This window comes from Schistocerca gregaria, chromosome X (genome assembly GCF_023897955.1).
Source record: "Schistocerca gregaria isolate iqSchGreg1 chromosome X, iqSchGreg1.2, whole genome shotgun sequence".
NCBI classification, from domain to species: Eukaryota; Metazoa; Arthropoda; class Insecta; order Orthoptera; family Acrididae; genus Schistocerca; species Schistocerca gregaria.
Window position 1 is genome coordinate 800,353,104 of NC_064931.1, and position 14,409 is coordinate 800,367,512.

The 14,409-nt window shown below is 40.1% G+C and overlaps 1 protein-coding gene across 1 annotated transcript in view; it reads left to right on the forward strand.

Moving 5' to 3' along the window:
* LOC126298434 (dual serine/threonine and tyrosine protein kinase-like) overlaps positions 1 to 14,409 on the forward strand; it is a 276,257-nt gene that overhangs the window by 238,566 nt on the left and 23,282 nt on the right. Inside the window, exons 12-13 of the mRNA XM_049989759.1 lie at positions 10,207 to 10,453; positions 12,861 to 13,110. Coding sequence (XP_049845716.1) covers positions 10,207 to 10,453; positions 12,861 to 13,110 — 497 coding nt within the window. The remainder of the gene's footprint in view (positions 1 to 10,206; positions 10,454 to 12,860; positions 13,111 to 14,409) is intronic.

A 14,409-nucleotide genomic window follows, 5' to 3' on the forward strand; every position in this document is an offset into this window, starting at 1 on the left:
TTGTATAATATGACCCTAGGTGCCACTGTATATGCAAGATGTTGCCTACAAGCAAACATATGCTCCACCTAGGAAACAGTTACAGAAACACCTAAGCAGGCTGGCTCCATTAATTTAGATTATGGTGTAGTTTTCTGAGGTAGAATAGTACCAAAAAGCATGTGCTGTCCATGGATCATCTTTTTTATGCGAGTGCTTCAAACTGCCATCACAATGAAAACACACTGTCTCATCGCCATGACCAGTGTAAAAGTACCTTGCTTCAATTTGTGCATCCAGTCACTGCTTAGTAGCAAGAGGCCACCATCAACTGATACTAATCTAGCCTCGTGCATGCTGAATTTAGGCCACACTGGTCCTGACATGATTTCAGCTGAGCTGTATTGAAGCATTGACTGTGGAAAGGAGTTTGGACATATTTCCAGTTTGCACAGGTCTGCCTCCTACACATAAATGGGTCTCCCAGTTAGCAGTGAAAGCTGCGCTGTTTCTGCTAGAGACATGAACAACAGGGAGTGAGTTAACTTTCTGGACCCTGTGTGTACATCAGTTTACATATTAGACAATTTGGATTTTACCACGTAGAGAGAGGCTTGCAAAGGACACTGGATGCAAGTAGCAGTAGAATGCTGGCACTTCGATTGTTGTATTGATGATGCCTCCAAAATTACTTCTGTTCTTAAAGAGGAGCACAAACAATATATGTTAAATACTTACCTGAAGCGTGCAAGAGAGATTGTGGAAAATGGGAAGTTAATCAATAAATACAAAGTTGTGTTAAAAAAAGTTATCTATTTGTGGAGTACCTGAAGGTACTTTGTCGAAGCAACCAGTCTAATGTATATCCTCACACCATAGCTGACAACCTGCATTTTTCTGTGGTAGCTGTCCCAGACAGCCTTCAGGGTGTACACAGTGGATTATCTGACTGTTCAGGATAGTTTTCCAAATATAGATGCCTGGAAGTGGAACGGTGGCATTCTGTTGTTTGGGCATTGGATGAGGGGGTGGGGGGTGGGGGGTGGAGTGAGGGAGCACATTCTATTCTGGCGTGTGGGTACAATATGTTGTAACTAATGGTGCAGCAAACTAGGTCTAAAGCAGACAGAGGAGCAAGGCATCTGGTGTCACTCCAGGGAGGCAGAACCACCACAGAAATTTCAAGTTAATTATTACGTTATGTGCAGTTTGTATGGCTTGAGATATAGGTGCAGGCATCTATCTTTAACATACTTTTATACCATGAAACCCATGCAATCTGCAGTTTTCTTGTCGAGTATGGGGATGGGTCTGTTTTAGGTAAGGTATGTATTCTATGTAAATCACGTATTATTATAGATACTATCTAGCAGCCAGCGAGCATCTATCTGCGTCTTACGTTATTAATGTTTAACAAACTTATTGTGCTCTGCCACTTACTTTAGTGTGTGTTGTCAGTGGCATTTCCCATATTTTCCAGTATTTATCCATATGCCTTTTGTAAATGTACAAGTATAAATATGCTTCTAATGCACAAGGAGTGGTTTGCTAATTTTTTAATACCATCCAACTTTGATACAACCTAGCCATTGTACCTATTTACTCATCCAAATGGAAACACTAAGTACCAGAACCAATGCTATAACACACACCTACACATGTACATGGATGCTGTTGGAGGTAGTGTGTTGATGTTATTCTGCTGTAAGCACACACAATGCAGTTACACTATTTCGTGTGATGGCTTCCAGCAGAGGCCCTCACTTCCTCCCTCCACCGATGCTGGAGACGTCGTTGGAGGCAGTGGCGGCAGCATCCTGGGATTGGTTCGGTGTTGCATCAGAAAGGTGAATCTGTGGGTGTTACATGTTGGATATTGCTAATGGTGAATCCAGCATGTGGTGCATTATGTGATATTGTTCGGGCTGCATCCGGTACATACGGGGATATTATTCGTGATGAATCCACCTGCACAAAGTCCGGGGTAATGCTTGGGGTGGATCTATTGCACAATAAGTTGTGCCTAATGTTTTGTATGGAACCACATATGATCTGAGGTATCATCTGAAAGGTGGATCCATCAGCACTACATCTGAGAATATTGACCATGTTGGATCTAACATTTGATACATTCCGAGATATTGTTTTTGGCAGATCTTCCTGCACACTGTCTGGGGTAATACTTCATGTGGATCTGTACATGTAATTATTCCTGGATAGTATTCAGTTTGGATCACACACATATGATCTGGGATAGAATCTGAAATGTGAATCATTCTTACATTAGTTCCAATGCTGCTGCTGCTGCCGCTGCCCCCAATGATGCCTCCAGTGTTGGTGGAGGGAGCGACTGGGGGTCCCTGTTGATAGCCAACATGAGAAATAGCATAAATGTGCTGTGTGTGTTTACAACAGAATAATGTCAACACAGTACCTCCAACAGAAATCCATGTACATATGTGGGTTTGTGTTTTAGCACTTGGTGTTACCATTTGGATAAGTAGGTACTCTGAGTTGGGACACTGTATCAAAGTTGAATGGTATTAAAAAATGGCATACCACACGTGGTTATGTAAGCTTTAAGAGCATATTTATATTACATTTACCTATATAATGTGGGAAAGATATGAATAAGCATTGAAAAATGTGGGAAATGTCACTGATAACACACACTAAAATAAGTAGCAGAGCACAATAAGTTCGTTAAACATTAAAATCATAAGACGCAGATATATGCTTGCTGGACTGCTAAATAGTATATATAATAACACTATATTTATATAGAATACATGCCTTACCTAAAGCAGCCACATCTCCATACTTGCCGTGAAGACCACAGACTGCATGGGTGTCATGGTATAAAGATAAGTTACAGACAGATCTCGGCATCTGTATCTCAAGCCTTGCAAACTGTAGATCATGCATTAATCGACTTGAAATTTCTGTGGTAGTTCTGCCTTCCTGGAGTGACACAGGATGCCTTGCTTCTCTGCCGGCTTTACACCTTAGTTGCTGGACCATAATATCATGATGTCTTGTGTTTGTCCCACATAAAATGGTGCTTGAGCACAATTTAAATGTGGAAATATATAAGAGGTGCTATCCAGAATTTTCAGGACTTGGTGCTGCCATCTTCTGAAAACCTTACCTTTGGACTAATGGTCACCATCATCCTCAAAGTAGTTTCCATCTCCATGTACACACCGGTCCCAGTGCTTCTGCCACTGGTCAGTTGTTTTCTGGAAGTCCTGCTCTTTGAGGGTGTTTATCACTGCCAGAAGTGCTTCTTGAATCTTTTCTAGAGTTTCGAACTGACAGCCTTTCAGTTTTGGGAATAGTGCGAAATCGCAAGGTGCCAAATCTGGCAAGTAGGTGGGTGGGGTACAACCGCCACGGTGTTTTTTTGCCAAAAAGGTCCTGGTGAGCAATTGCGCGTGTCAGGGCGCGTTGTCGTGATGCAGCAACCAGTTCGCTTGATGCCAAATTTCAGGCCACCGTCGCACTTTTTCACAGAGCCTTCGCAAAACTTCACAGTAGTACGCAGAATTCACTGTTGGGTTGGGTGGGACGAATTGTTTGTGCACATTTCTCTTGGTATCAAAGAAAACGATGATCATGCTCTTCACTCTGCGCTTCACCTGTCTCGCTACCTGCTTCTAATCGAAGAAAACAGCAAAACGTGGTGGATTTCATTTTTCTCCCAGTATTGCTGTCAGTGAGGTGCCAGTTAGTAATGTTGGGAAGCAGGTGATAGTGCCCAATGTAGTCTGCTCCGATAATGGGGTCAGTGATGTAGGCGGCAGTGAAGGCCCAGGGCAGGTCCTGTTGCAGGCCGAGGTTGAGGACACAATGATGTATGCCATATGTGGTGATAGTCACATTAGTCCCTGTTGTCAGGAGGATGGCTGGGGTGGTGCTGGGGTCACATATGATCTGCCACAGGAAGGTACACGGTTCGAAGCTGGTGTTCATGAGGAATGGTGCAGTGGAGTGAGCTTCGCCCCTGAACAGGCAGTGGGAGATGGAGTGACAACTGGGCACACCTAATCCTTGCAGCTGTTGGCATCAGTGTGCCAAGAGCTGGGCTCCACGCAGTTTGCAGCGTCGGGGTCAAAACATTTGTGGTACCAGAAGAGGCCGACCATGTCGCGAGAGGTGTTGGCAGGATGGCCAGTGCTGCGGTGTCATTATCTTTCACAGTGCCAGCGGCTGGTGCTGCATGGAGGGACGCGGTCAGAATAGAGTAGGGTCACAGTTGCCTACAGCACTGCCATGTCGACACTGAAGCAGTCGATTATGTCATATACTCCCAGCTGCTGGGCTTTGGGCTCTGGGCTGACTGGGAGGGGTGCTACTGGTGATATCATTAGTGGCGTGTTGAGTAGAAAGGAGGATCTCGTGGCACGATGGGTAGCAGACTGATGGTCAGCAGATTGTGCAGCACAGGCTGAGGCTGGTGGATGTTGAATAGGAAACTGTCAGAGACCATATGTAGCTCCAGCAGGCTTCGGAGGAGGCACAGGAATAGCAAGGGTTGCCGATCCCATCTGATTTGCTGCATTTCAGATGACATGAGTTGTTGACGAGGTGGCACTGGAGTGTTTTGTAGCGGTTGGTAGCTGGGGGCGATGAGATGATGATGATGTAGACCTCCATCACATATGTCGCCTCGAGCTGACTGACCACCATACTTGGTGGCATCCTGGGTGATACTACAATTTGCAAAGATGGCGTCCACCAAGGAATACCACAGGCGTGGGTTCCATGGATTGAAGGATGACATATGATCTGTAGTTTAGCCAGACAGAGTGGCGGTGACATGCAGGGATTGGGCATCAGCGCTTTAAGATCAGGAGGGATGGCAGAGGGGGTGTTGCCAGAAGCAAGAATCAGTGGGGGAATCGTTATGGAGTCTGATGGTGGGGGCTAGGCTGCTGTTGCAGCATTCAAATTCCATGAGATGTAAAGTCAGCTCGATGATGATGTCGCGTGGCACTGGAGCAGTAGCTGAGTGCAGTGAGGCATTGGGTCAGCTGGTGGTAAATTCCATGTTTCTTAGGTTGCACAAGGTATGACAAAACATGCACAAGAGAAACAATTCATTATTCGAAGCATGCTATTGACCGTAGAACAAGGTATGTTGGCATTGCAAAAAGAACAGTTTCCTTACACTGTTATTCTATGACTACACTGCTAACAAAAGTGAAATAGTCTCAAAATTTACAAATGCTGAAAAGAGCCACTCACCAATGTGGTGGCACTAGATAAAGGTGCGACGTGGTAGATATAATGACATTGTGTTGTCTCTTCCCAGATATTGCCAACATGACACCAATAATTTTCAATGTGAGAAGCAGAATTAATTGTATTTGGTGGAAGTCATGATGCAAATCACCAATTTGCATACCCGCCTATGTACCTTGCTTGGCGACAGCGCGGGCAATATGTGTCTCGAACTTCTTGATAAGCATCACCATGTGCTGTGCCTGCCGCAGTGTGGAACTGAAGATGATGTTGGCATTGTGAGGCGTAGGTGAAGACTGAGAGTGAGGCTAGGTTGGCAGAAGCCTCACTAGGGACTGAGTTAATGTTCTGTGGTGATAGCCAGCGACCTTAGCACGCCAGTATCACATCGCATGAAAGGATTGACAGCTTTGGACAGAAGTAAACATGCAATGGAACAAACTCACTACCTCAGCAGATAGTGAGCTAGGAATGTATGGAACAGCTAAGACAGGGGTGCACCCAAAGGACATGGTACTAGAATAGATATTGTGAATTTAATCAGTGTTTTAAAAGATATATGGGTACTACAAGTTCTTGAATTTACACCGCAAGCGATTCCTATTACAAAGTTTTGGACCTGGAAGACCTTATCTTGGCTTGAGTTACTCCAGAATATATGATGTGACCTCGTGCACATCTACATGTATACTCCGCTAGCCACCAAGCGGTGTGTGGCGGAGGGCACAGTTTGCGCCAAAGTCACATTTCCCCCCTCTGTTCCACTCATGGATCGCACAAGGGAAAAAACGACTGTCTGAACACCTCAGTACGAGCTCTAATTTCCCATATCTTTGAATGGTGATCATTGCGCGATATGAAAATTGTGCTGGTAATAATATATGCTCTACATCCTCAGTGAAGATTGGATTTCGGAATTTGTGAGCAGGCCCTTCTGTTTAGCATGCCGTCTATCAGCAAGTGTGCCCCACTTGAAACTTTCTAAGAGATTTGTAACACTCTCGTGATGGCTAAATGCACCAGTCATGAATCTTGCCCCCCCCCCCCCTTTTTTTTTTTTTTTTTTAACTCCTCCATCTCTTGAATCAGACCCAGCTGGTAAGGGTCCCATTCAGATGAACAATACTCTAAGACTGGACAAAATAATGTATTGTAAGCTATTTCCTTTGTTGAAGGACTGCATCGCTTCAGGGTTCTACTAATAAACCGCAGTCCAGAGTTCGCTTTACCCATTACTTGTATCACCCAAGTCTGTCAGTATTAATATTGAGCAAAATGCTGTATATAGGTGTTCAGCAGCTGTCTGCCCCTTCAACTGAATTCAAGCATTAAGTTTTTAGTCCAAAGAATTTAACACTGTCAGTCTGTTTGTTCTCATATTTTGTGCATATATTATATGACTGTGTCTAGCACATTCTGAACTGCATATAGTAATGTTTCCCAAAGTTTGGCAGTGAATTGGCTAGAACCATTTATTTATATTCACTGAAAATTTCAGTACCAGCTTTTTCTAACATTAAACTCGAATTGGTATTTATGACAATGTTTTTGTCATCTGTAAGCAAAATAAACTTATTACCTGATAATGATAGTGAAGAAAGAACACCAATATATGCAAACAGAAGTAATGGCCCTAATTAGTTCTGATTTGAATGAAGGCTGATAACTTAATCCAGGACTCTCCATATTGACACCCTTTATTTATGACAGAATAAGAGTTGAATCATGTAATACAATTTACTGTGGCATTAAAATATTGTAATTTAGTTAGAAGATTAATTTGATTTAAACAGTCAGATGTCTTTGACAGAACACAAATCACACCGATAGCCTATGGTTTATTGTCTGATTAAAATAATTCTCAAAAGGCGGTGTGCAGTGTTTTGCTGTAGATGTGGATGTCCGCTCTTCAAAGAATTACTAGTCTTGGAAACAAATGAATCAATCTTGTGACATATTTTGCATATTTTCACTCAAAAATGTCTTACAGGATAATCGTTTTGGGGAAATTCATCACTTAGAAAGTATTGATTGCACAAAAGTGAACAGTAAGGATAATATGAGGAGTTTGCTGGAGGTACCTCTTAAGCGTTTTAACTGCACCATCACAATAGGTATATTTGCTAATGAAATTTGTCATAAATAATCCATCACAATTTGAGAAGAATATTCATATCAGTACCTGGAACACCAGAGGAAAAAATCCAGATAAGTGCAAGTAGGACTCGTGCAAAAGGGTTCTGTACTTAATTACATGTATCTCAGGAATTGAGAATTTTGATGATTTTTGCCTGTTATCAATATCAATGCTGGAAAGATATCAAAATATCTGACATAAATGATAATATGTTTTCATTGTGTAGATTAGAAGCTTAAATTACTTTATGCTGCTAAGGGGCCATGGACTTCAGTACGTGACATAAGTTTCAACTTCGTACATCCATGCACACTGACTGCATGGGTACCCTGGGTCTCCAGCACCCACATACACAGTCTTGTGGGTGTGCTGCACCCACAAAAAATTTAGTTGGTAAAAACAAAATAAAATAAATATTTCTCACTTGTCTTTATCAAAAAGTAATGAAATATTAAGACACTGAGATGGAAGTTAAAATTTCTTATCGCGAAAACGTGTGTTTGTTTCAGATGTCTTTGTACAAAGGCAACTAAGCAAGACACTCCTCCATTTCTTGCCTTTCTGTGGCCAAGTCAAAGGCACTCCCCAGAATAAGAGTCACTCTATACTGTAAATGAAACCCTGTCTTTTTCACTTGCTTTCATATTTCCTTACAAATGACATGTTACAATACGCTCATCCATTCATCAACGATTGTTCTAAAATATCTGCTTGCCAGTATTGAGCAATAATAAAAAATCCAATATACAAGAAAGCTGATTGTTACAGGCTATCCCAGTAGTTATTTTTTTTTTAATAATAGGTGGTGTGGTTTAAGATTTCGGTGAAATTGTTTTTGTGTAATCTGGATTGTTATCATTTTGTTTGTTGAGACAATGGCTTTGAATGATGCAGGAGCTTATATTGTAGACTGAAGGGATGTTATCGCTTTAATAGGTAGTACAAAGGAGACCCTCTGCTTACAAGATGCATGGAGCCAAAGCTCCTCGCCGGGCAGTTCTCAAATGCTACATGATTACTGGAAATGTATGGCAAGCTGAAACACAATATTGTGTATTACTTCTATTTATACTTTCGAATTCAAACAGTTTCCTGGTCACTACGGAAAAATTTGTCATATGTTTATCGTCATCATCACAGGTGGATATTACTAACACCGACAATAGTGGAAAGCAAATTCAGCCAAAAACTAAGGAACCTGAGTAGTATGCTAATAGTACCAGTATGTGTTACCTTACCAAAGCACGGACCCTTACAACACAGGGAGTTTTAATCAAAGATCATAAATCAACAGGAGTAATTAAAACAAGAGAGAGATTCCCTAGAAGACGTGTACTACATTCTGCCATTGATATGCAGCCACAGGAATTTTGTAAAGTTGGCACCCTTGGATACGTCTACCCATTTCTGAGAAAAAGGGTTCTTAAAAAAACCACACACACACACACACACACACACACACACACACACACACAGTCAACAAAGTTGTTGTGCCAGACAGTATAACACTTGGTACAGTGGGTCTATCTTAGCTTAACTCCTGGAAGGTACAAGATGATACTACAACACACACAATATCAGGTCACTTTATTACAACTTGAAAAATATTTTATACTTAACATTGTAACAATTCATGTTCACTGAACATTAACATACTGCTTGATATAGAACAAGATACTAAATTCTTTTCACAGGGTACAACTGATGATAAACATGCATGCAGAGTTCTATCCAACACAATTACCACATTGGTGGCTCAGTAGAGAGATGATACTGTCATCTTCAGCAATGATTGCTGACAGGGCTGAGTGGCACTGCACTCACATGTAAGAGTGTTGATGCGGGAGCATGTGCAAACTCTTCTGAGTGTGTGTGTGCCACCATCTGTCGTTCATCATTGCTCCTGTCACTGACTGTTTTTACTTGCGGTTCCATTGTAAGGTACCAACCTTGCCTTGGCACCTTGCTCTTTGGACGACATTGCAAAAGTGATGGTATAAGGGTTCTGTTTTTACCAACTGAGAAATGGAACCCTAAAAATTACCTGTGTTACTGTTATTTATTATTAAAAGTGTCAGTGTCTCAGAATGCTTAACACGCAGCAACAAGAACCTTTGATCATTTGTCCAATAGCATAAAATGTATGACTGGTTGCAAAGCAAGTTTTAAATCAATCCGAAAATCATTCCTCCTGGGCAACTAGTTCATTCCATGGAGCAATTTCTATTTAAAAACAGGTAGCCTGTAGAAAGCACATACTCTTTAAGTGTAATAGCATGAGTGAACTATTAAATACGTTCATTAATGTTAACACTAATCATGTATACTTATTCTTAAACTGACTTGTTCCACATTACTTTGATAAAAGAATTGTTCACATGACCTATGAAACATGGAACTAACTGACTCGCTCAAGATACTAAGTCCAGGGACAGACAGAAGACCAGGATAAAAGGATTGCTATAACGTGCTCGTGTATCTTTTGACACAGGGGCTCCGTGATTTTCTTATTTAACACATGATTAGGTTTTCATTAGCATGCTGGAAGTGTGTCTGCTTCTGTGAATGCTAGTGTGCTGTGCTGCCCCCCCCCGCCCCCCCTCCCCTTCCATGCACGCGCGCGCGCGCGCGCACACACACACACACACACACACACACACACACACACACACACACACACACACACACAAATTTCTGCTGTTGTCAGATAAATGAATTTAATATATATTTTTTTTTTTATAATTTCATTTCAAAATTATTTTTGTTATAAATATTGTCCCATCTCTTTTGCATTTTCAGTTTAATTGACTGATGTGTTTAATGTATATGTAACATGATTTTTTTAGGACAATTCCAGATCACAAACGGATTGTTAGACTACGTGGGTCAGTAATAGACAGCTCATATGGCGGAGGCTGTACACCGTCAGTCCTGTTAATAATGGATCGTCTTTCACGTGATCTTTATTATGGCCTACGGTCTGGACTGTCGTGGGTCACAAGACTTCAGATTGCGATTGATGTTGTGGAAGGAATCCGCTACCTGCACTCACAGGGATTGGTACATCGTGACATTAAGTTAAAGAATGTTTTGGTAAGCATTCCTACAGTTTTACTGTGTTTATTTCCTATTTTAGCAAGTTAAAGTTTTGATTAGAGCATCAGATTGAGGCATTGAAATTCATCTATTTAACTGTCCTTGAATAACTCGCTCACTGAATAAAATTACAGTGTTTAATCCAGAGCTCCACTTGATCTGGAGTATTGTGAGCAGATAAGACTCATGAGTATGTCATTGTAAGGCATTAGCTCATTGTGTTACCTCATTCATGAGTTGTGTTAATATTTCCCATTTTTGACAAAATTAGAAGAAACAAAACTTAGGTAGACATGGAAATTTTGGATTTATGTACTTCAAACTACTTTAGAAATAAATTTATAGATAAAATGTGAGTTGTATTTTTCTGTGCATATTTAGTTAATTTTGGTAATGGCTTTCAGCAGTGAATAGGAACTTGCATCACAAAACCTATGGAAGCAGTGACAAAGTGACACATCATGTAGTTTGGACTATACACAAGGCAATTTGAAGTGCAGAAACTATGTAAAAAGTGTCATGCAGTGTTGTTTTTCTTCCAGCTACAATTTAGCATATGGAGTTTTCTCAAAGTTGACTAATAATGGGAGTAAAATAGACACCGGTTTTGACATAAATTTCACCGTTCCCTTGTTTGTAGTGAATTTGCAACTTGGTAGCATGACTACTAATTCCACACACTTGTTATAAATCCAACACTGGTCATAAATTTGGCTTCACAGTAGAGTCTTCGTGTTGACAGAGGTAATTTATAAGTCACAGTTCCAACTTGAGTTAGTTCCTGCGTGATTTAGGATGCTTTCTCAGTAACTGCTAAGCTGAACCAAAAAATTTCTTTAGTCGTTTCAGTACAATCTTATATTCCTACACACCTGACTGTTGGCAAGTGTGGAGTCCTTCTAATTTGAAAGTGTGATTTTTAGTTGGCAGCAATATACCTTTTAGTAGTAAAAAAAAAGTGTGTTACGGCCAGCTGCCTTTGTCCAGAAGTCCTCTGAAACATCTGCCAGTATCATCTGCATATGCAAAGACAGAACCCTTTTTGCCACCTTTGGAACAAGTTCATCAGTGAACAAATTTACTGGGAGCCTACTAGCATTGTTTGTATTTATTTAAGTAGATTCATACAAAATATCCATGTGTGAATCCCTCACAGTTTTGTGCTTACTTTCTTGTGAGAAATGAATACTTGAGTGAACTGTTACTTCCTAATGTATTTAAAACCAATCAAAGTTTAAGTATGATGTGTAAAGTGGCAATTGACTGTAAATAATTAAAAGTGTGAGGTCATCCACGTGAGTACTAAAAGGAATCCGCTAAATTTCATTTACACAATAAATCATGCAAGTCTAAATTCAACTAAATCACGAGAGATTAGATTTACAAATAATTGTAATTTCAGTGATCGCATAGATAATGTTGTGGGTAAGGCAAACAAAAGACTGATATATTGGCAGAACACTTAAAAAGTGCAACATGTGTACTAAAGAGACTGCTTACACCATTCTTATCTGCATCAGAGGAGACTGACAGAGGACATCAAAAAAGTTAAGATGATGGCATATTGTTTTGTATTATCCTGAAATTGGGGGGGGGGGGGGGGGGGAGAAAGCCATGGACATGATATGTGGATTGGGGTGGCAGTCATTAAAACAAAGGCATTTTTCATTGCAGCAGGATCTTCTCATTAAACTTCAGTCACCAACTTTCTCCTCTGATTGCAAAAATATTATGTTGGTGCCCATCTTCATAGGAAGAAATGATCATCACGAAAAGTTAAGAGAAATTAGAACTCCCACAGAAAGATGTAAGTGCTTATTTTCTTGTGTGCCATTCAAATGTGGAACAGTAGAGAAATAGCTTGAAGGTGGTTTGATTGCAATTGCAAAGGTGGTGTGCACTTCCGCTTAATAATAATATGAATAATAATAATAATGATAATGATGAGTATGATGATGATGATGATGATGATGATAATAATAATAATAATAATACATTGGGAAATTCTGTGAAAGTTGAATTACAAATATACCAAAATCTGTAATTATTCATAATTCTCGTAAAAGAAGACTCCTTGCAAGGAAAATGGACTTTGCTCATTTTAACACTGGTACATTTTCACTAATAATGCCATAATTTTCTAGATTAGAATGTTATGACAGTACTGCTGAATACTGTTTGTGTGTATTAATTGCGTGGTACTTGTTATATTATTCTAAAGTATACCACTCTGTATTTCTAATTTTTTTTCTACAAGAATGCTGGAATGGGATTTGTAATTTTCATCTGTTGTATTGTTTTTTATATTGACATGTCATTTCATACATAAGATTACTTAGTATTAATCATAATGATCAGTAATATTTAAGGTTCCTTCATACATTTTATTTGCTTCAATTTTTAGCTCGATAACGATAATCGTGCCAAACTGACTGATCTGGGTTTTTGTATTCCTGAAGCTATGATGTCTGGCAGTATTGTTGGCACTCCTGTTCATATGGCTCCTGAATTATTATCTGGCCACTATGACAGCAGTGTAGATGTTTATGCATTTGGCATATTATTTTGGTATATATGTGCTGGCCATGTGAAGCTGCCAAATGTTTTTGAAAATTTTCAAAATAAGGAGCAACTGTGGACCAGCGTCAAAAGAGGTAGGAGCAGATGAAAGTGACAATTTTTGGTAGCAAGTAGATATCTGAATAATCTAAGAAAGTGAGGGGGATGTTCAAAGTAATCAGTAATATTTTAGGGCCTATATTTCTTAACTGATTTCATTACAAGTTCTCCATTTCACCCATTTCACAGAGTTAATTTTAAGCATATTGGGTTCTGAAGTCCTGTAGTCATGTATTTTACTGGTATACTACTTATTCAAATCATCAGAATGGGCCAATTACCAACATAATCTGCCTTTCCAGATTACTAGAGTTGTTTGGAAATGGCGGGAAGAAGATCATCACGTGATCAAAGTACTTCCTAAGCCCTCGTATTCTTCACATCCTAATCAAAAGGCTTTGTTCTTTTCATATAATTTTTCATCTAAACTCATTAGTTCTGATATTGAAACAACTTTGATCTTTTATTTTTATTTTATTTACATGGATTAATTGTTTCTTGTTTATGCTTTCAAATTGAGTTAATTCTTACATTTAATTCATTTTCTTGCACTGGTATAAATTGGAGGTAAGTTCTGTCAACGTCCAGGAATTTGTAATCACACACACCATTTACAGCCCAGTTTTGCTTTTTAAAACAGAAGTTAGTCGGCATGCACAATGGACATGAATGGGTGAATGTGATCAGACAGTATGCTTACTTATGTGTCACCTGTCAGTCATACCTAGATGTATCAGGGATCCCGTATCACCCCAAATGCACACGCCCCACACCATTACAGAGCCTCCAATGGCTTGAATAGCCTCTGCTGACATGCAGGGTTAATGGATTCATGAGGTTGTCTCCATACCCATACACATCCATCTGCTTGATTCAATTTGAAATGATACTTGTCCGACTAGGCAACATGTTTCCAGTCATTGACAACAATGTCGGTGTTGACAGGCCCAGGTGAGGCGTAAAGCTTCATGTCATGCAGTCATCAATGATACACGAGTGAGCCTTCGGTTCCAAAAGCCCATGTATGATGTTTCATTGAACAGTTTACATGCCGATGCCTTTTGATCGCCCAGCATTGAAGTCTGCACTGATTTGCAGAAGAGATGCACTTCTGTCATGTTGAACGATTCTCTTTAGTCGTCATTGGTCTCGTTTTTGTAGAATCTTTTTCCAGCAGCAGTGATGTTGGAGATTTGATGTTTTACCGCATTCCTGATATTCACGGTACACTTGTGAAATGGTCATATGGGAAAATCCCCACTTCATCACTACCTCAGAGGTGCTTTGTCCCATCACTCATGTGCCGACTATAACACCACATTCAGACTCGCTTA